The 24180-nt window shown below is 36.3% G+C and overlaps 2 protein-coding genes across 5 annotated transcripts in view; one reads left to right on the top strand and one right to left on the bottom strand.

Moving 5' to 3' along the window:
- Positions 1–15706, top strand: part of LOC113072488 (gastric inhibitory polypeptide receptor-like) — a 32352-nt gene extending 16646 nt beyond the window's left edge. For 2 of the 4 annotated variants that reach the window (XM_026245484.1, XM_026245483.1), the window contains exons 2-14: positions 2595–2754; positions 3788–3884; positions 4242–4349; positions 5175–5293; positions 6217–6323; positions 6658–6811; positions 9134–9293; positions 9390–9450; positions 9539–9608; positions 10084–10172; positions 10739–10877; positions 11032–11073; positions 13161–13514. In XM_026245484.1, coding sequence (XP_026101269.1) covers positions 2698–2754; positions 3788–3884; positions 4242–4349; positions 5175–5293; positions 6217–6323; positions 6658–6811; positions 9134–9293; positions 9390–9450; positions 9539–9608; positions 10084–10172; positions 10739–10877; positions 11032–11073; positions 13161–13514 — 1557 coding nt within the window. In that variant the 5' untranslated portion in view covers positions 2595–2697. Of the gene's footprint in view, positions 1–2594; positions 2755–3787; positions 3885–4241; positions 4350–5174; positions 5294–6216; positions 6324–6657; positions 6812–9133; positions 9294–9389; positions 9451–9538; positions 9609–10083; positions 10173–10738; positions 10878–11031; positions 11074–13160 lie in introns of those variants that run through there. The other 2 variants (XM_026245486.1, XM_026245485.1) reach the window with 2 other exon arrangements.
- An 18-nt stretch (positions 15707–15724) lies between these two features.
- On the bottom strand, positions 15725–19979 carry LOC113072489 (cytochrome P450 2M1). The gene is made up of 9 exons (XM_026245487.1): positions 19618–19979; positions 18916–19078; positions 18681–18830; positions 18223–18383; positions 17566–17742; positions 17280–17421; positions 17013–17200; positions 16781–16922; positions 15725–15991 (listed from the first exon to the last, which is right to left on the bottom strand). The coding sequence occupies exons 1-9, from the start codon at positions 19807–19809 to the stop codon at positions 15807–15809; spliced, it is 1500 nt and encodes a 499-aa protein (XP_026101272.1). The 5' UTR covers positions 19810–19979; the 3' UTR covers positions 15725–15806.
- Positions 19980–24180: the final 4201 nt, after the last annotated feature.

The following is a 24180-nucleotide window of genomic DNA, read 5'->3' as shown; positions in this document are numbered from 1 at the left end:
CTAATTTGTTGCGTAACTCTATCTAAGACTCATGCAACACTCCCCACTTTGAAACAATTTGTTTCAAAATGTGCCCAGAACTTTAATTGTAGCATGACAACCCATCTGTTACATAAATAAAGGCTGATGATATGCTCTGAATGCTGTCTCAAACATCTAGTTCTAGGGTCATAGATGACTGGAGGAAACAATGCTAAATGCAGTTAAAATAAAGTGCAACAATTAAGCAAAATATGATTTAATAGGGAGGAGAAATTTTGTTGTTGATATTACTGTATTTTGGCACAAATTCATCTTGGCCCTCATCATCCTAAAAAACTAATCATAAATTGTGCCAAACATATTCAAAAAAAGCATGACACTATTAAAATATTACAGACATTTAAATACTAAAATTGTGCATTTTGATCTATTCTGTTAATGAGATGAAAATAGTTTTTTATAAAGAGGTGTATAATAAATTCAAATATTTTGGTACTAAATGCGATCAGTATCCAAACATTTGGGTACTGAACCAAAACCAGTTCAAAACTACATCACTGTACCACTATTTAGGGAAATTACTGAAGGAAATATTACCAGTTTTCATGTTTATATAACCAACTACATAACTAATTATATAATCACAATTATCAACTCAAGCATTAAGACTTTAAAGACTGTGCTCAAGGTCAAAGTTTTCCCTTTTCTTTTAATTATTGAAATTACAGTTTAAGAGGAAGAAGTTAACTCTGTTTATTTTCCCCTAGCAATGTGATTAGAGTGACTACATGGGTGTCCTCTTCCTGAATTTCCTTCTTTAAGTCCACCATGTGGGTTTGTTTATACCCTAAGCACTTTACAGCCTGTTTCACACAAAACCAACTGAATTATTCAACACCAACCTGATCATACATGATTAAGCAGGACACTCCTTTATTTACATCATCTCGATTAAGCATTCTGGTTCCTCCTTTCGAGCACGCTTGAAAAGACTTCAGTCAACTGTTTCTCAGGAAAGGAGCTCAGATGACCTTCCTCCATGAACCATGATTGATTGAGCTGAGATTTATCAGCAGTGTCTGGATTGTGTTGTATGCTGAAGGGCTTAGTCACCCAATTTTGACAAAGGCCTTGCTTATTTTTAGAGAAAATACTAATCTTTTATGTGGTTTCCTCATTTATAAATCATGTTCTACACTGTAAAAAATGATTGATTTTAACAGTAAAAGACTGTAAAAATGCTACAGTAAAAACCTTTTAACTGGTTAACAGTAAGTTTCCATACTATATTCGGTGAATAAATGAGATAAATTATAAATACTGTTAAAATAAGTTTTTTGGAAGTGAAAAAAAAAAAATCATTGTATAATTTACAGTAAAAATCTGTAAATTGACACTCCCAGAATTCCCTGCATGACACTACATATTTGATGTTTTTTTGTTGAAATAATGTTTCTTCTTAGTTTTTTCTTATCAGTTACTTATCTTACATCCAGTATTGTTAAATAATGTTTATTGCATTATTTCAGTATCGTGTGTCACCATGATGGGGTTTAGTGTTTGTGTGAATGAGACTGTGCACCTTCTATATACGGTATAAGTATTGCTCGTAGAAAAGCTGTTTGTGATGAGTTTTGGTTCATCGTGTGACTTTCTCATCACCAGCAGTTTTTGGTGGTTATAACTGCATTACAATGGTTCAAAACAGATATTAGTACTTCAATATTTTGGTTTATTAACATTACATCAGTTAATGAAATGAAAATGAAATAAAATGAAAATGAAATGACAGTTTGTAAAACCTAAAATTGTGCTACCATATTTTTTACAGTGAAGTTCTGGCAACCACAGCTGGCGGTATTTTACCGTAAAGTCACAGATGTTTGTGTAATCCACTGTATTTTCTATTCTGTATTTAGTTCTTCTGGTTTGCACAATGACATATTTCTCTGATTTTAGAGAGGGTCTGAAAATCAATAATATAAAAAATGTTATTGCTCATACATGTCAGATATTCTATGCTATTTTAAAATTCTACATTAATCATATAAGCTTAAAATGTTTAAATATATTTTTAAAAAAGTATGAAAATGAGATTTGCTTGAGTCAAAAATTCTCATCCAAAATTTTCACACATTAAAAAATAGCAATCACATTTACACACTGCCTCCATAACTTCCATCCTTCATATAAAAATTTGGATCAGGCTCCATTTTCTACGTTTTTGCATATGTAGCAAGCATTTTGATAGGAAAGAAATACGAATACAAAAAAAACGTGTGAAAATTTTAGACTCTGTGTGCAAGGACTTTTTCTCTTTACTGGTAGGTCTGGTTTTTCTGAAGTGGCTGCCAAAATGCTTGTTTAGATTATGTGAAGAATGAACTACATACATACATGTCTAAGGAAAAAGTGACAAACTTTCATGTCAAGTTAATGCCGGTGTAGGTCAGATGGGCTACTTTCATGTGTAATGTTTTAGTCCAGAATATTTAGTAAGGCTGCATAAAGTAGCCTATGGGCAGACAGAGACTGGAGGTTCTGGTTGTTAATACTTTGGTGCTGTCAGATCTGTTTCCCTTAATATTCTCTGCTGTGTTTCGATTCTGAAGGGTGCAGCTGGTGGCACGTAGGTCTGAAAGAATGGCCTACCCTGGTTCTGGTTGGATGAGGGCCCAGCTTTAAGATGTATGGCCCCTGGTACCTGTCTCAGAGATGAAGAGCACCCCCACCATCTTCCTCCTCACTCTAGCTGTCCTGTGCAGAGCTGAGGTATTGATCAACATAGACATTTTACAGCAAAAGACAGCAAGTCTGAGTGTTTGTGTGCTTACATAAAGATCTCATATGACCTGCAATATCTATTACCTATGTTACTTTTATAGTGCTTTTATGTCATTTTTAAACTTACTCAGGTTTCAGTCTTTCATTGTAATAAACAAAAAAGGTTCCAGAAGAGTGTTTTTGCAGCGATGCCTTAAAATTTTTGGGTTCATCAAAGACACTTTCAGTGAAAAGTCCTTTAAAGCTGCAGTAGGTAACTTTTGTAAAAATATATTGTTTACATATTTATTAAACCTGTCATTATGTCCTTAAAGTAGAATATGAGACAGATAATCTGTGAAAAAATCAAGCTCCTCTGGCTCCTCCCAGTCGTCCTATTGCCATTTGCAGAAATGCATCGCCCCCGGTAAGAATCAACCAATCAGAGCTGCGGTCCGTAACTTTGTTTGTGTTCAAAATGTAGAAAAATGTATATAATAAGCGACTACACCATGAATCCATTTTCCAAACCATGTTTTTAGCTTGTCCTGAATCACTAGGGTGCACCTATAATAAGTGTTTATATTCGGACTATTTTAGATTGCTTCGGGGGTACCGCGGCCGGAGTAACCCAGTACCTTTGTGATTCTTCATAGTCATAAACAGAGAGAAGTAGTTCCGGCTACGATGTTCTTCCGCAAGATGCAAGCAGTACTGTTTATTAACCGCTAGAGCGTCAAAAGTTACTTACCGCAGCTTTAAAGAACCATTTTTTCTTGGTGTTAAGAACATTTATTAATCTAGAGAAACTTTTATGCGGTGGAAAGGTTCTTTGGATGTTGAAGGTTTTTCACTGAACCACCAAGGTCAATAAAAAAAACTTTATTTGTAAAAGTGTGGCAAAAAGCATGAAAAACTGTCTTGCATGTAGGGGGATGAATTTAGTATAATAAGACCAGAAACATGTATCAAAGCAGTAAATAAGGGCAATTTTGATTTCATTTTGAGATTGATGTATCCTAGTGTCATATGTGTCATTCAGAGTGTGAGTGGGAAGACGGTGAAGGACACAGTGCAAGAATGGAACCGGTATCGGAAGGAGTGCATCACGAAGATAAGCTCACAACCCACCCCCTCAGGTAGGCTTTAGCTCATCCCATCCAAGTGTGTGTGTGTGTGTGTGTGTGTGTGTGTGTGTGTGTGTTTCTATATCAACATCGGAAAACAGCTAGTTGAGATTTACTGTCTATAAAGAGACGTAAACACACATTAAGGAACGTTTCACTAACCACTCTAAATGTTTGTGATGAATCTTTCTCGCAATATGAACCTTGCTTGTCTAAGGAATGTCAATAAGGATAACGTTACACTTCTAACATGGAATTTGACAATTAGATATACAGTTGCATATATAATGTAAGCTCTGATAGGAGTTTATAGAAGTATTGAACCTGTCTGGATCAGTGTCATATTCACATTGTCTATTTTTCCATTAGGTTTGTTTTGCAAAAGCATGTTTGATATGTACGCTTGTTGGACAGATGGAGTTCCCAACACAACTGTGAAAGTGCCGTGCCCCTGGTATCTGCCTTGGTATGATCAAGGTATGCCTGCCAATAATAGTGCCTATTGGCATGGAAAAATAAAAATATGTTTAACACATTTCATGCAGTTCACCAATTTCATCACATCTTAAAGCTTAAAGGGATATAAAATACGTCTCACAGTTTCTTTTTCCTTCGACTTTCATTGTATGACAAAAAATGCAATGGAAGTCAAAAAAGAGCTGAACGTGAAGGTGAATAAATGATGACAGAATTTTCAAACCTTTGCTTTTCTTAAAATCATGTTTGTGTTAAATCCAATTATGGGATTTTCTGAATAATTCATGCAAAACCTGTTGGTATAATCCTAATGTGTTGTGAGTGGGTATCAGGACATTTATATGTAGTTTCTAAGCTGTTCTTATTCACATTTTATTTTCTGCTAGGTTAAAAACATACACCCTCAGAAAACAAAGATACTAACCGAGATTAAAAAAAGCTAAAAGTTACATCTTTGTACCTTATTTACCCCTAAATGGTACATATTCGAGGTACATGTATTTGTACTCAAAGTGTGCATAGTAGTATTTTGGTATTAGCATTAGCACAAGTACTGAATACAGTAGATTTAACGTTAGTATTTTGAAAGGGTACTGCTTCAGTGAAAGTTTTGTACCTTTTTTCAGAGAGTTTTGCATTCTTTTAGAACATGCTAACCATTAGAATGAGCAATAATAGTGTTTTTGTTCAAACATTATGAGTTATGCCATTAGTTATAATTTATCTGACTGTATTCAGTCAGGACTGAATGAATAAAAAGTTAAAAAGTGGACTCTCAATTATAAGACATGTTTAAAAGATGTTGTCTGTTATTGTCCTCTGTAGTGCATAATGGGTTTGTGTCACGGGAATGTGGTCCAGATGGCCAGTGGCTCACCGTCAACGACAGCCGCACATGGAGAGACCACTCACAATGCAATGCAGATGACAACCAGGAGAAACAGGTAAAGAGACCCCAAACAGAGCATTAAATGGTGTGTAAAATAATTTAATGCATATTGCTGAATAAAAGTATTGATTTCCTTTGAAAAACGATATGACAAATAAAGGTTTTGTAGACCTCTGTTAGTGATACTGGATGGTATTTGCTTCTAACTGTTAATTTTTATGACTGTTAAGAAAGCTTAGTTTAGAGAAATATGACCAATCAGTTGATAACCGTATCTACAGATTGAGAAGTAAATAGGCATAATTAGTCACGTTAATTATGTAATTATTCATGTTAAAACAGTCAAATTAGTTTTTTGGCTTTGTTGAGTTCAAGTTGCAATTCAGTAAATTCCACTTCCTGTTATTCAAGTTCAAATTAAAATTCCAGTTTAACTTCCTGCCCTACCTGATTATTATATAAAGTCATTATCATTTCTTGAAATCTGAATTCGTCAGTGCATTGTCAGAAATTCATGCCATTGTTCAAAATGACTAACAAAATGTTCACTGAAAGAAACCAAGAAATTCATTTAACAGTTTAGAGTGTTATGCATAGAGGAATAAAATATGAAACAAGCTGCATGAATTTTATGCAGTTCTGTAATTTCACCACACTAGTGTCATTTGCAGAGCTCTGCACTCTTTTCTTATCGGCACAGCAGACTTTATCTCCTGCTCGCAGAGTTATTTTCCAGAGTTATAGGTTAGTGTGATCAATGAATATAAAGCTGTCATTATTCTTCGCCTGAGACTTTCAATGGCTGTCAGTATGACAGAGTTAGAAAAATGTCTGAAAGTCTTTAAGAATGAATTACTCAGGGCTCTGAAGCTTTGCCTTCATGTCCCACACAAGACGTCTGAGAAGGTTCTTCTTTCAGAGCAGTCACATGAATTAAAATGACTTATGTCTATATTCTTTTGCTCACTGTCTTCACAGGAGAATCAGATGATGATCTTGGCCTATTTCAGAGTGATGTACACCGTTGGTTACTCTCTGTCCCTGGCCAGCCTGTCTTTAGCCCTTGTTATACTTCTCCTATTCAGGTGGGTGACAAGAAGAAAATGGCATGCAGAAGAGAAAATGAAACAACCCTCACAGTAGATCTAAAGGAGTTGACCGAAAAACATTATATCATAATATACCAAGCCTAATTAGTTCACTGAAGCTTAAGGTTTGATGATCACACAAGTCCATATCATAATTAAGATTTCATCTCAATTAATTGTGCAGCCCTAAATATGCAGCGTGCAGTAATGAATGTTAATTATTTTGTGCTTTAACATTTTAACATAAGGTCATTGGCTTAGCAGCAGAATTGCAGTTTCAAAACTCCATGAATGAAATTAATGTTTCAATGTTATTTTTGTAATATTGCAGGAAGCTCCGCTGCACACGTAATTACATCCACACCAATCTGTTTGCCTCTTTCATCCTGCGAGCTGTGTCCATCCTCACGAGAGATGCACTACTCATGAAAGACGCTCCTGAGTTCAGGGACAACAAAGATCTTTCGATCGTTCTGAGCGACCAGGTAAGCAGAAATACAGTGATTCTACACAACATTTTACGAAAGACAACAAAAACAAAACTGGTGTTCTGAAATGGAGAGACAGTTTTTTTTTTTTTTGACAAGTGTAAATTCATGTTCCAGTTACACTTAATGTTGACAAATTTTGCTGTTTAAATAAATGAAACATTACTTCTATTAAGCCCTATTCGGACGGGACTAGTTTTACAGGGGGTCGTTAGAGAAATCTACGTATCACAGACGTACTTGGTGATTTTAATCCCGTCCGAATCTGCCACGTCTGTGTTTTTCTCACACAACCTCTGTGATAATTCCAGAGCAAATTACCTACCGTTTTTCAGCAAACTCAGTGATCCTCTGAGAAAACTAATCCCGCCCGAATGCGAATGTCTGTGATTGCCGGTGATATTTTATTTCACAACGCGTTTCCTTGTGTGTTTTGGCCAACGCGAATTACCGTAGATGCTCTTACCGCGCGGATGTTTGATGTATTTGCTTAGCGGCAAATAAATAATAATAAAATAATAATACAAATAATACAATCAAGAGCAAGATCACGTAAACTGTTAATACAGGCTATTGTAATATCAGCATCAGGTAAGATTACTCACGTTCATTTATGTAGGTTACTTAGTTACATAATGTTTTAATTACATTTAATAAAAAAAAATTAATAAAAAAAGGAAAACAAGTTAAACTAAAGGAACCACACATTAACATGGTTTTGCTATACTAGCCATTTAGTATTTATTGTGTAATAATACTAAGGAAATAATTCTGAATGAATGAAATGCACGCATACAGAGAGCGGGATCTCTGTGACGCCCAGATGCACACACGATCTTGCTCTCTCTCGCGCTAAGCAAATATATAAAACATCCGCGCGGTAAACGCATCTACGGTAATTCACGTTGGCCAAAACACAGAAGGAAATGCGTTGTGAAATAAAATATCACCGGCAATCACAGACATTCGCATTCGGACGGGATTAGTTTTCTCAGAGGATCACAGAGTTTGCTGAAAAACGGTAGGTAATTTGCTCTGGAATTATCACAGAGCAGATTCGGACGGGATTAAAATCACCAAGTACATCTGTGATACGCAGATTTCTCTAACGACCCCCTGTAAAACTAGTCCCGTCCGAATAGGGCTTAAGTATGAACGTTGTACATACATTACACACTTTTTAATTAGTTTTCCCAGTAACAGAATTATTTATTAATTCAGACCGATTTGTGGATGCAGAATGTGCATAAAATTAAGCGAAATTTATTGCATTAACAGCATGATCAACTATAGCATATAAGAGGCATTGCCTTTTGTTATTGGACTTTCCCCCATTCATTCCTAATTACTGTCTACGAAACCCACCGCAAACTTTAGTGGATGTGTTAAAACTCAGCGGGCTCAGGGGAGGCAAGAGAGACACTGCCTCCCATTTTACCGTTTTATGCTGGTGTTGCTGTTGGACAGTGTCGTTGTTTTAAAAAACAAGGGATTTATACACTTTTTAATGTTTTATATTAGAATATTTGTGTTGTTTTATCTTTACACCGTGTATTATTTTCCAATTTTGCCTCCTTTGAGGAAGCGCCCCTGCAAAAAGCGATTAAAATGCATGGTTTAGTAGAGTAAACCAAGAGCTGGGTGGATTACTTACAAATTGTAGTCTGTTACTGATTACAGATTAAATGATGAAAACTGTAGTTAGTAATGTAATCTAGGTTATTGATTTTTGGTAATGTGTTCTGACTACTTTTTGACTACTTGTTTTAAACTTATCATTAAACATACCATATTGATATGCAATAAAAAAAAGCAAAATACCAACCTTAATACCATTATAAAATGCATTACACTTTACACAATACCAGGGTATTAATGTAAGCACTGCAGGGGGTTTGTAAATTGATAAAAAGCTAATAATGTCAAATAAATTATTTAAACCCTTGAACAATAAAATTATAAATATTTAATTTGTATACCTGCGTGTCACTGTAACCACTAAAGCAACATCGAACTGTAAACACATAAATGTGAAATATATCAGATATTACTACATGTTAAAGTGGTTTGGCTATCAAAAACATTTGTTTCATGATACATGGTCTTATTGCTGAAGAAGTGTTTTCTTAATAAATTAAGAATGATTTGCTGCCATTGTGTGAATAATGTGTAATCATGTAATCCATAAAAAGTAACTAATCTGATTATGAGCATTATAAAATGTAATATACTCTAATTACAAGTACTTGATATTTGGTCCGGAATACATCTAATCTGTTACTACCCAGCTCTGAGTAAACCTCCATTAAACTCCCACAGGTGATGTCAGGCTGCCGTGTGGCTCAGGTCCTGATGCAATACTGTGTTGGGGCAAACTACTATTGGCTACTGGTAGAAGGTCTATATCTTCACAACCTGCTGGTGCTGATGGTCTTCTCAGAGAACAGCTACTTCTGTGTATACCTCTTCATCGGCTGGGGTGTGTAATTTGTGTGTGTAAAATTGTAAAACTTAATATGACATATTTTCATCTTGCTGTGCTGTTTTGTATTTCATCTGTTTTGTTTTCTAACAGGAACACCTGTGCTCTTTGTGGTGCCTTGGATAGTTGTCCGTTACCTTTATGAGAACACCAGGTAAGATGCGCCAAAAGTCTTGATGCAACAGCTTTCTTTCATTTGGTAAAAGATTAAGCATTACAAATGTGCCTGCACATTTCTCAAGGTGCTGGGAGATCAACGAAAATATGGCATATTGGTGGATCATCCGAACGCCAATCCTTTTGGCGATTTTAGTGAGTCTTTACTTCAATTTGTCTAGAATTTCAATTTGTTCTCTGATTGTCTTGATAGTAACTCACCTATGCTTACAGATAACTCAGAATGTGGAATTCTACCACTTCTACTTGAAAGCAACCAATGAGACATCAAAGTGGCTCTGGCCCGACTTTGTTCCAGTGGTTATTTATAAGTGAGAGATCGGTGAATTCCAAGTTCCGAGTCATCTGGAACGCAGTGTATGAATAACCAGTTAAATATACTCTCGTTCATGTATTATACATGGATGACTCATTAGTCTGGAGCATTCTTGAGGATTGTGTTGAGGAACTGTTTTAGTGCATTCTGAAACGATTGTGGCCGCCACACTCCATTGGAATGATTCATGCATTTTCCTTCATTACACTGGATGAGAACTCTTGTGTATCTTTACACTGGATTTTCTATGTGTAACTATTTATATTTAAAAAGAATTATGACCATGTTTTGCAGGTGAACTTTTTTATATTTATAAGGATTATTCAGATCCTCGTCTCCAAATTAAAAGCACATCAGATGAGATATACAGATTATAAATTTAGGTAAGAATTTGCCTGTTTTCGACAAATGAATGTATATTATGTATACATGTAATCTATTGGTGTTTGTAAAATGTCTATGATTGAATTCATCCATGTTACTTAAAATGAAAATGTGTCACATAAAGTGCCCTATAGCAAGCTTTTGATATTTCAACCTTTTTTAAAGGAAATTTCACTCTCTTCTTCAGATGTCAGCCTCAAGGGTAGCATGCATGTTAAGGAGCTCACCAGAGACTATATTTCTAGCCTTCAAGCTTATATCCTGTTTAGGTGTAATGGAATAAAATGTGGATTGAAATCTGACAATACATTTGTAACAATGATAGAGGCCAGTTAGATTCTTGATTTAACCACAGTGCCTCACTGTTGTCATTTAATCTGCCTGTGAAATCTCCCTTAAAACGTTTTAAAAACGTTTTTAAAATATTTTTTTTTTCTGAAAGAATGAATATAAAATGAATGCATTATTTCTAAAACGAAACCAACCCTTCATCTGATATTAAATTTGGTTTTAAAGAAAAGCTGGGTTGTGTTTTGAATCATCTTTAATATTCTTGCTCCCTCAGGTTAGCCAAGTCCACGCTGACCCTCATCCCCCTGTTAGGGATTCATGAGGTGGTGTTTGCTGTGATGACAGAGGAACAGACTGAGGGCGTGCTTCGCAATGTCAACCTGTTCTTTGAACTCTTCTTCAATTCTTTTCAGGTACAGCTAAGGGAATCAAGAGAGACAGACCGTGTCACAACATGGCCTAGTTCATACAATGTACTTACTTTTTTGTTTACCATGCACTATTAGAATGTAGTGAATGTCCATACAATTAATGCATTTTGACACAATAGTTGCTGTTGCCCCACAGGGTTTTCTGGTAGCCATATTATACTGCTTTGTCAACAAAGAGGTAAGAGGAATCTATTGTAATTATTAATCTATTATTTGTAAACATAATTGTAATAATTTGTTCAATTTTATATAAAAATATATATATATATATATATATATATATATATATATATATATAGATATAGATATATATCTATCTATATATATATATATATATATATATATATATATATATACATACATTTGAAGTCAAGAGTTTACATACACCTTCTGTAAATCTGCAAAATGTTGATTATTTTACCAAAATGAGAGGGATCATACATATATAATGCATATATAATTGTTTATTTAGGACTGACCGGAATAAGATATTTCACATAAAATATGTTTACATATAGCCCACAAGAGGAATTAATAGTTGAATTTATAAAAATGCCCCCGTTCAAAAATTTCCATACACTTGATTCTTAATATTGTGTTGTTTGCTGAATGATCCACAGCTGTGTTTTTTTGTTTAGTGATAGTTGTTAAAGGGGGGGTGAAATGCTCGTTTTCACTCAATATCCTGTTAATCTTGAGTACCTATAGAGTAGTACTGCATCCTTCATAACTCCAAAAAGTCTTTAGTTTTATTATATTCATAAGAGAAAGATAGTCTGTACCGATTTTCCTGGAAAAACACGACCGGCTGGAGGCGTGACGTGTGGGCGGAGCTAAAGAATCACGAGCGCGAGTAGGCTTTTGTGTTGAGCGCGTCTGGAAGCTGTGACACCGTGAGGACAAAACCAACCAAAACAAACCATGGCTAACAGTCAGATTCAGCGTATATTTATGATCCAGAATCAGATCCAGATGCTGAAATTGAACAAGAGCAGCATCAGCAATCAGTCTCTATGTGGTATGTAGTGAAACTGTATATATTTGCTTAGCGGTTTTGGGAAATGACTAAGTTCCACTTTGTCGTCTTTTTTTTTAAAAGCTGTAACGTTACATGTGGAAAGTGCAGTTTGATGACAACATTGCATGTTGTTTACTTGATAGCTAAGTTAACAACACAGAGATATTTGAAGCAGTTTTACTCATGCAGTTTGATGACAACATCGCATGTTGTTTACTTGTGCTTACGCGCTGATAGCTAAGTTAACAACACAGAGATATTTGAAGCAGTTTTACTCACCGCCTGCGGTTCCAACACACGATCATGACCCTTTTTCGTTGAGATTGCATTATCCTTAAGAAATAAACGATGTGCAAATCCGGCGTCAAACTGGACCACCTTGTTTGTAAAACAAGCATCTTCGAAATGCAGGGGAACAAACACTTGCACAACTCCGTTGATGCTCTGTAAAAATAAACTCCATCCACTGGTCCCTTAATGCTGTTTCTCTTTTTGTAATCTGTGCAGGGTTGTCTTGCCCTGGCAACCAAAAACACACTCCTTTTGTGACATTTCGCGACGCTCTCGCTCTGATCAGTGAATGTCTGTTGTGCTCTCAGTGCTGTGCTATACAGGAGCGCGCGCTCTTCCGGCAGGCGCGCCCTCAGGACCCAAATAAGGAAATTCCGCTCCATCTAACGTCACACAGAGCCATACTCGAAAAAAACTTTCCGAAACTTGTGACAAACCGGAAGTAGTATTTTTGGAACAGAAATACTCCTTCAAACGTACAACTTAATTTTTGAAACTTTGTCCATGTTTAGCATGGGAATCCAACTCTTTAACAGTGTAAAAAACTCAGTATGCATGAAATAGCATTTCACCCCCCCTTTAATGAGTCCGTTGTTTGTCCTGAACAGTTAAACTGCCTGCTGTTCTTCAAAAAAATCCTTCAAGTCCCATAAATTCTTTGGTTTTCCAGCATTTTTGTGAATTTGAACCCTTTCCAACAATAGCTGTATAATTTTAAGAGACAATCTTTTCACACTGAGGACAACTGAGAGACACACATGCAGCTATTACAGAAAGTTCAGACGCTCACTGATGCTACAGAAGGAAAAAACATTCATTAAGAGTGGGGGGTGAAATAAATAATCTTTTAAAATAAATTAATTATCGAAAACTTTTATTTTAAATCACAATTTATATGTGGTTTTTTTATGATTTTAGTTTAGAATAACCCTGATATATCATGTCTTTGACTCCAGGTACAGTCCGAAATCAAAAAGAAATGGCAGCGATGGAAATTGGGTATAAGCATTTTGGAGGACCAGCGTAATACAGGTAGCAACACACAGCAGGGAGGGGCAGGTCCTCAGTGTCACCACGACCAAGCCTGCTCTCCAGACTGCCCTCTGGACAGTGGCAGCCAACCGTCCTCGGACCAAACGCCCACAGCCACCCAACTGCCTGTTCAGCATCATTACCATCCCGGAGCAAAGAAAGGCAAGGCGTACTGCTACATCTCTGCCCGAAAGCAGGTTCTGAACGGCCTGGATGTGCCAGCATTACCCCAGTGTGCCGGAGAGGGAGCAGTGACGTTTTCTGAGAGCTACTGTTGAACCATGTGGACTGGACAAACAAAGCCAGATATCATGGAGTGTCCCACTGTTTCTAACTCTCAGAGGGATATTACTACATCACGTTTCTCACATTACGCCTGGCAACCCCCTTTATTTGTGTTTTTCTTATTTAACACTATACCTCATTTTGGACACTAAATTATGTATAGTTATGTGCCAACATTGTGGACCAACTCAAAGAATGCCTACTTTTAAGTCATTTATATTTATGATTGCATGAGGATTATCTGTTCAAAGTCCACAGGTAAGACACACAAACATCACCTGGCCTGGAAAATCACCAAAATAGCTATTGGTATGTTAACCCCCCAAATTTTTTTGGACGCTTAAAACACATATCCAATACCATTTAAGAATTTGAAGTCAGTAAGATTTGTAAGAAATTATTTCTTTCATTCAGTAAGAATACATTAAATTGATCACAAATGACAGTAAAGACTTTTACAAAATTACAGATAATGCTGTTTCAAATAAATGCTTCTCCTATTCATCATGGCATGTTGAAAAAGCACAGTTTCTAATATTAAGCAGAACTACAGTTTTCGGTATAGATAATAATAAGAAATGGATATTAGAATGATTTCTGAAGGACAATGTGACACTAAAGACTGGAGTAGTGCTGCTGAAAATTCAGCTTTACCATCACAGGAATACATTACTTTTTAAAATATATTCAAATATGAAACTGGTATTTTAATGTGATAATAGTTTACAAATTTAATGCTTTTACTGTATTTATGAATAAAACATTCTGCCTCTGTGAGCATTAGAGACTTCGAAAAAATGTTGAAAGGTAGTACATCATAACTGCATATGCTACTTGGTTTTATACTTTATTTAATGCAAAGTGTTTCATTTTTTTATGCAGTTTAAGAGCCCCAAATACTTTTTGGGGAGACTGTATGTACATACTGTATAAGCACCAATAATATATATATATTTTTTTTCCCATGAAAAGCAAATCTGTTTTAGACTTCGGTTCCCTTGATGTTGTCACATCCTCACCCTGATTTTATGTTGTGCCTCTGGAGGTGTTAAATATCTAATATGAAGGTTTCATATGGCTCTTATGTAACCCGCTCACCCAGGCGATCTCTTAAACAGCAGGAAATCTAATTCTTTTTTTATGCTTCTGCATTCCACTCGATGGCCTAATCTCCTCCAACTGTGAACTGTATGTCTACAATAGAGTTAAAAGAGGATTACTAAATTTTTTAGTTAATAGGCAACATTAACAACACTATTAAACAGAAACAGTTTGTTTCCAAAACTTTATGAAGGTTTAAATCAGAGTATGGCCATATTTTTTAACCACTCACTAAGGACTGAGATCAATTCTTACACTACACCTTCTTTATTTGTTACTTCACCTGGACATTCATTTTCTTCCAACATGGAAAGAAGAGTGCAGTAATAATAGTGATATCTATATTTTACCTGAGCTTTCACTGTGATTTAGACAATATATTATATTGTATCTAAATTAAATTGTATCCATCAAGTGGAGGTAGTTTCACAAAGGGTTGAGGTTATTCCACGGCTCCGTTGATAACTAAAGCCACCTAGTGGATGCAGTGAGAACTACACTGATGTGTTGTAGAGTAATGCTCGTGTCTTTTAACGTATTATTAATGCTGAATGGCATTAAACGGGTGCTAAGAGTCTGAGGTCATGCATGAATTTGTCAAAAATATTGATAGGATGTCTTGTTGTAATGTGGTAAGGTTGGTCTAGGTCTCATGAAGCCACTGTTGTTAAACATACAGTACATGGTTATTTATCACACATCTTTCACTCATGTTTTGCCCAGTAATCAGTTTAAAACGTGAGATGCAGGGCAGTGAAATGGGAAAAATCTTTAGACTAATGGCCTTTTTTTTTATTGCACTACCTTGCATTTTGTGTTTTTAAATGCAAATATGAATTCTGTGTGAATGGCACTTAAGTGTGAAAAAATAAAAGCACTGTACCGACTTAAATGTTAAACAGTTGTTAGAAGTGCCAATATTTTTTGACTTTTAAAACAGCCAATTATGTCTTACACAACATTCCACGTCATGTTGGGCAACCTAATATTGTTTATCAGATCCACAAACATCACAAAAATTGGGTCAACCGGCTGTCCTCAACGTGTATTGCTAAATATCAACGTTGTATTTGCCAAAAAAAAACACACTTGTGCAATAGTATAATTTTGGACATATTTATTTCCATTAAAGCATAAAACTGAAATGAGAATGTTTTCTTTGTGCATTTTGTGGGCATGTTCCTCTATTTCCTAGGAATGGCATAGCAGTCGTATGTGCGGGGCATGCGGCCAAAACTGCAATTTGTTGGTGTTGTGTCGAGTTCCTCTGTTGGCACTGTGGCTCTGAAGGTGAAGTGCTGAAGGAGGGACGTGAAGAAGATAAAGAGCTCTTTACGAGCCAGAGCCTCACCAAGACACGCACGCTTGCCTGTCAAGAGAGTGTCAAGAAAAAAATCTTTTGAATATATCAGCCATTTTATTGTCTTTTATTTGCCTTTTAAAGGAATAACTAATTTAACATGTTTATTTGTGTTCTAGTATTAAAACAGAACATGATTATTCAGTATTCTATGGACTCCCATTTCTTCAAACGAAAATCAGAAAAAAAAAGAAGTGGGACATAAAGTCACAATAACTTAGCTTTTTTTCATTCTGTGTCGGAAACAAAAAACAGAATTGTGATACGTAAACTTCGAATTGCAAGAAAAAGCCAGAATTCACAAAATTCTGTGTTTTTATTCTGCAATTCTGACTTTAATCTCAGGATTGCAAGAAAAAGTTGCAATTACATTTTTTAATTCCATGGCTAAAACAGCTTCTAAGGTGGGCGATATGGCCAAAATGTTATATCACGACGAGTAATTTTATTTCATGGTAATGCTATTAATCACAATATAGTTATTTTTGCTTTGAATAGCATAGAAATTTCATAATTCTTGTCACTAGTGTCAAAATCACACTTATAGTGAGATGAATTATCTTACGCACTATTAAGTTAACTTTTTTTAAACCACAATACTTAAAAAGTTTGCATGACCAAATAGCACAGCTAAGTCATGTAGACATGTAACAGTGATAGAGATGATAGTCGAAAATCTCTCCTGGTTGACAAATTTCTACCGGCTAATTGTGTATATCGCTCACACCTAAGGGTTAGTTTTCATATAAAGCACAACATTTTTATGGTCTAATATGCACAATGAAGTTCTAAACACACCCATGCCAAATACAACGAATGCATCATTCTTCTGAAAACGTCCATTAGCATCCAAGAAGTTCTCTGGATAAAAGCAATTTGGGTTCTTCCACAGTTTCGGGTCTATAAGCACAGAGGATAGCAATGGGAAAACCGTGACCCCCTAGAAAAAAGTGTATATAATAAATAAACGGACATAAATAATAATACATAGTTAATTAATAAAGATCATGTAAATACATAAGAAGAATACCTTAGGAATGACATAACCATTGTATTCAGTGTCGCACATCATCTTGTGCGGGACGGCGATGGGGGAAAGATCCATATGGCGTTGAATCTCATGGATTACTGCATCTGTATACGGCAGGTTTTGTCTGTTCTCTATTGACGGCCAATGATCCTGTCCTACAATCTCATCAATTTCCTTCTGAACACGCTCTGTACAGAACAAGCCAAAGTAAAAACACTCTGGATTCCGCTTGGTGCTTGAAAAGAGAAGAATTTTGTTTGATCTCACCTTGAATATCTGGGTGCTTCATCATCAGAAGCAAAGCGTGTCTTAGGGTGGATGAAGTGGTTTCTGTGCCGGCACTGAACATGTTCCATACCACAGAAATCAAGTTGTCTAAATTATATTCTGTGTTAGGCTTGTCTTTCTCCTGCAAAAGATTATAAATTATAAAATACCAATTCTAAAACTTGTAAATAAAGGAAGTTGTCTGGAATTGACATCATGTCATAGTTTCACCACCTGAGGTTGCAACAAGTAAATGTTTTAGATGCCATTTCTTTTCATTGTTTACCTCTTTAATTTTTAACACAAAGGCCTCAATGAAGTCCTGTGGGCAGGAGGAATCCAGAATATTCATCCGAGCCTGTGCCTCACGCTTGCAATACTCTCTGGCCTCTTCTAGGTCTTTAAACAGCTGATGGTGTTTGCCGGGAAAAAGACTGACTAACCTAGGGAATATATTATAGATCTGAAAAAAAGAAAAGAAAGAAACATCAGTGGATGCCGTCTTCTATTTTATAATACTTTTATTTAGCAACGATGCATTAAACCAATCAAAAGTGATAGTAAACACATTTGGAATGTTACAAAATATTGGAAATACTTTTGAACTTTCTATTCAGATAAAGGATCAACAAACATTAAGCAGCACATCTGTTTTCAACATTGATAATAAGAAATGCAGCAAATCAGCATTTTAGAATGATTTCTGAAGGATCGTTGACACTGCAAACTAGAGTAATGCCTGCTGTTATTCAGCTTTACCATAAAAATAAATAAATTGCATTTTAAAATATATATTTTGAAAAAATTATTTAATTAAATAAATGCAGCCTTGCTAAGCATTAGATTACTTTTGAATGGTAATGCATTAAATATATATATAGAGAGAGAGAGAGAGAGAGAGAGAGAGAGAGAGAGATTAAAACAAATCTTTAAAGTACAATACCTGTCCAAGAGGACTACTGAGAATACTGAAGTAAGCATTTACAGTTCGAAGGAGAGACTTAAACTGTGGATCCTCAAATTCAAACCTATGCCCGAAGACAATGTTGCAGATCACATTGCTTACAGCATTCATAAGCATTTCTGCAGGGCTGAAAGCAGAGCCTTTGAGGAGAAAAGCACAGCACATTGACCTTTATAACTGCTTTGTGTCCCATGGTCACATATTAGATGATCTACACACTGTACTTTTGCTTGGTGAATCTATTGTACAAGTTGCAAGAACTTGTTCCACACGTTTTTTTTTGTTTTTTTGTGTTGTTGTTTTTCTAAACAGTGAAACCACTGAATATTTGAGTTTTACCAATGCATCCTGCATCAGATCCTTTTGTACATTAGTTTATGAATGCAGTTTGTTGCATCTGATAATCTAAATAAGAGATCATATAACAGTGATTTTACCTTCAAATTTTTTAAACATTTCTACAAGATTCTCAGCCTCCTCCCTGACCCGTTCCTCAATGCTCCTGCGGCCCATTCCAAAGTCCTTCAGTGTCATAAGAGTGTACCTGCGCATCTCCTTCCAACGATGTCCACTTGTGGACAAAACCCCTGCACACACAGACAATGTTAACAGCACTTTTGGTCTTTTTAGATTAAAAAAAAAGTAAAACATCAGGCATCAAGCAACCTTTACCATATCCAAGTGTGGACTTCATCAACAGGGGATAGATGGCCCTGCCGCTGAATTCTTCTCCAAGACCAATCATAGTATCCTTTAGGGCTTGATATCCAGAAATGATCACCACAGGGCTGTTTGCCAACCAGATGGTGACAACAGAGCCATACTTCTTACTCAGCTAAAGTAAGAAGAGTTTTATGCGGGTTTGATTTATGCAATGTTATATTGTATGTGGGTTATTAAAAGTAGGCTATATATACTTTAAATCATCTCAGAAATTGGTGATTTACTGTTAATTGTAGTTAACATCTTTCTGTTGTAATACAGACAAATTTGTTTGTAGTGCAAGTTCGGATAGGTATTTAGTACTGTTTATGCAAATATAATATATTACTGTAAACTTAACAGTGGTATTGCTTTAAAGCTATTTAAAGATTCCGTCTGTGAAAATGAAAAACTGTCAGCCCTCTGAAGGTAACAGCAACCAAACTTCTCTAGAGAGTTCAGAAATCCCACAATGGATTTGCTGCCCTCACCTAGCGACGGTGGGGCAGTGATATAATATTAAACATATTTTAAAAATTCATAATAGAACGTTCCTTATTAAATTGCTACACGGAGAACCTTTAACATCATTGAATGGTTATCAGCTAGTATGCACAGCCAATAGTCGCCAACTGCCAAAACTGAATTATAATATTTGATAGGCATGCTAACCTCCAGGTAATATTTGTAGGCTTCTTTGATATTAAACTGAAATAAATTTCCCAGCAGTGGATAAGTCGCAGGTCCTGGAGGCAGCCGCTCAAAACTGCTCGGCTTTCCTCGAATCTTCCACAGCAATAAGAAAGCCAAGAATGCCAAGACAACTGAGACTACGTAAGTCTTCAATGCCAACAATATATCCATCCTTCAGATTTCAACTCGACTGTTCTTCCGATTCCGACCGATTCGCAGTAAAGAAGCGAAAATGATCGTTGGCTCTGGGTTTATGGTATGGTATGGAGGCGGGTCTCTGCGACAAAAAAGTAGGTGTTTCTATGTTTCTAATTCATGCGTTAAAAATAATACCCCACTCCCAAACACAATCGTTTCTTTATTTGAGCAAAGCAAGGTGACAAGCCGCGGGCGAAAACGCTGTTCCGTAATGGCCTTGCCCATGCAACTGAGTCTAAAAGTTAACAGAGATAACTGTTAACTGCTCCATATATATCCTAGGAATAGAATTGTACTTATATGTGCGGGGCATGCAGCCAAAACCGTTGATTGTGGGGGTTATGTCAATCTCCTCTGGAGGCACCATGGCTTTGAAGATGAAGTGCGTGAAGTGAAGTAGATAAAGGGCTCTATGGCCAAAGTCTCACCGAGAAATGCAAGTGTAAGGGTGGTTTCCATTAGAGGTGGGCAGATCGATACTAATATCGATAATATCGATACCAACGTTGGTATCGGTATTGATCGATACCAACGGGAAAATATCGATACTTAAGTTTCAGTTTCTCTCGTTTTGCGACCTGGCCGTGTTTATCAAAATGCTGCTACTGTCACAGAGCAGAGCAAGCTCTCAAGAGTGCTGCTCGTGCTCGACACTGCTCTCCGCCCCTCTACTGTGTTGTACCGTCACGTGACTCACCACTAGCGCTACCACCAGCAGTCAGGCGCGCGCACCGCTCAGCCGCGCATTTCTAACAGCAGTCAGTCAGAGGCGGAGAGAAAGAGGAGCGTTGTATGGCTGTATTTTCAGGCCGATCTACCCTTTTTGTGTCAGCTGTGAAAGGGATACTAGTTTCTATATTTAAACTACACATAGTGATGTGCACCAGACTTAATTATTTTTATTATTTATTATTTTATCAATAGCTGATTCTCCAAGAGCAGTGGATATTACAAGGCGCCTATCAGAAATGATTGTGAAGGACCTGCAGCCTCTTTCCATAGTGGAAGATGTCAGCTTCAGGAATTTTGTACAAGGAGAATTTGTTTTACATTGTGAAGTAAAACTTTATGACTTTGTTTAAGAAAAAAAAATCCTGAAAAGAAGTGCACTAAAGAGGAGAAATTTTTTTTATTAACATGCTACTTGAAAAGAGAATTTGTTTTTACTTTTTTTATATATATATATTTGTGAAGTAATCATTTTGTAACTTTGTTTATTTAAAAAAAAACAGAAGTAACCAAAAGTTGTTTCTGAACAAAAGCTTTTGTAGTACTGATTAATAACCCGAAATGCAAATCACAAAAACAAATTAAAAGTCATGAAAATTCATTTAGATTTAGGTTGAAGACGCATCCACCTTAATTATTAAAAAGTATTGGTATTGGTATCGGTATCGGCGATACTGGCCCTGTATTTACTTGGTATCGGATCGATACCAAATCTAGCGGTATCGCACACCTCTAGTTTCCATACTATTGAAGAACGAAGAAACTTTATCAGCATGATGGTATGAAACTGTACATTTCTAGTCTATTACCACCCACTTGTAACGGTCACTTTTATGGTAATCGGAAAAGACGAGAACTGCGAATGCGCATATAAGGTGTCTGAGGTAGAACTAATAGGTGGGGACTCTACCGATTTCTGAGTTTAATATTTAGGGCCCGAGCACCGAGGTGCGAGGACCCTCTTGCATCTGCTTTGTTTATTATTATTAGGGCTCAAGCCCGAAGGGGCGAAGAGCCCTATTGTTCTTCTAAGGATTATTAGGGCTCAAGCCCGAAGGGGCGAAGAGCCCTATTGTTCCCCTAAGGATTATTCTTTTTCTTATTAGGGCTCAAGCCCGAAGGGGCGAAGAGCCCTATTGTTCTTCTAAGGATTATTAGGGCCCGAGCCAATGGGCGCAGGGCCCTATTGTTCCCCTAAGGATTATTCTTATTATTTTTATTTTTTTTTTAACCTTCCGGGGGTTTTTGGGGGCCTTAACATACTCAAAAACTCTTGAAAATTGGCATACACATTGGAACCTGCGGCCATCAGGTCGCCGCAGAGACTGGAACCCGGGCGTGGCATAGGAGCTCTACAGCGCCCCCTGGAACACCGTCAGAAAATCCTGAACCATAGCTCACACATACTTGCATGTATTTATATGAAACTCAGTACACTTATAGATCTCATTGAGCCGAACAACTTTCACACTCTATGTCATAGGCTCCGCCCAACAGGAAGTCAGCTATTCAGGGCTGTTTAAAAAAAGCATGCTCTGGAATTTGAAATACTCCTCTGAGGTTTTCCACCCGTTTGCCACAAAACTTGGTGAACATGATCTCAAGACATTGAGGATGAAAAATTGCGAGGGGATTTTTGATATCTTGAACGGTTCGCCCGTGGTGAGGCGTTGAAATTAGGGCACAAAATTTGAAAACAGGAAGTGCCTAATAACATCCGCATACATTTCCTGAGTTTCATCAAACTTCATCGGTTTGTTCATTGTAATATGTTACTCGCATATATGTAACTATAAGGTGTCAAAGTTACAGCGCCACCAACTGGCAGCAGGAAGTGTGTCATTTTCAAATTCTTTTAATTCAGCGTCTTATTTTTACTCGATTTGCTTCAAACTTCATCAGAATAATGACAAAATACAGCTGATGTAAATCTGTTGTGGGTATACTGATATCTAATATAGTGTTGCCATGGCAACGTGTCAAACTTGAATATTCTGTTATGGTGATTTTGAAGCAGACAACAAGCTCAGATTTACATTAAACTCAGAACACATATCCATATTAATGATATCTAGACAATGGCATAAGCTTTTAAAAGGATGTGATGGAGGCACTCTATAGCGCCACCTTTTGTCAAAAGTGGGGGGGTTAGTTTTAGCTACAGACACCAAACTTGGTACATAAATTGTTCTTATCAAGACGGACAATTTTCTAATTCACAGTCATAAGCTACGACCAACAGGAAGTCAGCTATTTTGATTTTGAATATGTATTTTTGGCAAATTCGGCTGCGAATTAATGCATACTCCTCACAGGGGAAGTGCACTATACACACCAAACTTTGTCTACATGTTGAAAAAACATTGAGGAACTTAAATTGCGAATGGATTTTGGATAGCTTGAACGGTTTTGCCGTGGTGATTTTTTGAAATAACAGTAAAAAGGGAAACATTAATTGTCTGGTATTTTTAAATTGCAGCTTCCAAACATTTCAAAACCATTTTTCATTTAGAGAACATGCGATTCTGAGGAAATATGCACAGTTTCACGACTTTACAACACTGTAAGATTAAAATAAAAATTATAAAACTGTCAGACATCTGATCTCACTCTCTGGCATTGTCTCTGTGTGAGGGAAAGGGGGGGGGGGTGCTTGAGGACCTGCCTGACAGAGAGAGAGAGAGATAGGGAGAGAGAGAGAGAGTTAACATCTCTTTAATCACCAGAAAAAAAACTGTAATTGTGTGTTGTTGATTTTTTTCATCATTACAGCTTAAGAAATCTCTCTATCATTTTCTATCATTTTTAGGGACGAAAAAAACCTAGTACAATTTGTAGGGCTCAGACAAAATGATTTTTATATAATTAGGTTAAGAATTATGTAAATTGAAAAATAAAAAAAGATTTTAAAAATACATACACGATGACTTGTATATATTTTTTTATTCTGATAATAATTTTAAACTTATTTGATACTGACCTATGACAGCCATTCTGTGACATGACATGACATGACCTGAATTTACACAATCTTGCTGATTTAACAGTAAAACAGTTCAGCTCACAGATAAAGACTAAGCTGTAATGCAGGCAAACATATTTTACAAATGCTTATAGATCAATAAAATTGTTAAAAATGCTTTTTTCACAAAGTACATAATAATAAGGCACGTTGATATTCTGATGACATTTTTTCCAAGTACATTTTACCAATTTCAAATCACATCAATCTTAATAAATACTATAGATCTGGTATTTCATGATTTATGAGTGATATATATAATTGTCCTCGATGGCTGGAAGTGAAATACTCATATTCAGGAGTGCTGAATTTTTAGGCATGTCTTCTTGTCATGCATTGGTCATTGAGCTCATTGTAGCGATGCTTCAGGTGTTGAAATAGATTTGTTATAGATTATACAGGTTCACTGTTTGCAGAGTGTATACAGTATGTGTATGTGTGCAGACGCAGTAGCGAGAGCATGTTATTGTTACGCAAAAACACATTAAAATAATGTGCGAGCATGAATCTCTCCGCTTGCATGCACATTTCCTTTACTTGACAAAAAACGCTCTGATACATGCTGCTTTTGCTCGGAGAGCGTGCGCGCACTT

The sequence above is a fragment of the Carassius auratus genome, unplaced genomic scaffold, assembly GCF_003368295.1.
Source record: "Carassius auratus strain Wakin unplaced genomic scaffold, ASM336829v1 scaf_tig00009138, whole genome shotgun sequence".
NCBI lineage: Eukaryota > Metazoa > Chordata > Actinopteri > Cypriniformes > Cyprinidae > Carassius > Carassius auratus.
The sequence above is the reverse complement of the archived record's forward strand: the minus strand, read 5'-3'. Positions and strand labels throughout refer to the sequence as shown.

What these genes read in the sequence shown, in the direction of transcription:
- LOC113072489 (XM_026245487.1), bottom strand. Translation starts at nt 19,809, where the DNA reads ATGGATATATTGTTGGCATTGAAGACTTACGTAGTCTCAGTTGTCTTG. An exon ending in AATGTTTAAAAAATTTGAAG is followed by an intron (nt 18,384 to 18,680) that starts GTAAAATCACTG and finishes TTCTCCTCAAAG; the next exon opens with GCTCTGCTTTCAGCCCTGCA. An exon ending in TCAGTAGTCCTCTTGGACAG is followed by an intron (nt 17,743 to 18,222) that starts GTATTGTACTTT and finishes TCTTTTTTTCAG; the next exon opens with ATCTATAATATATTCCCTAG.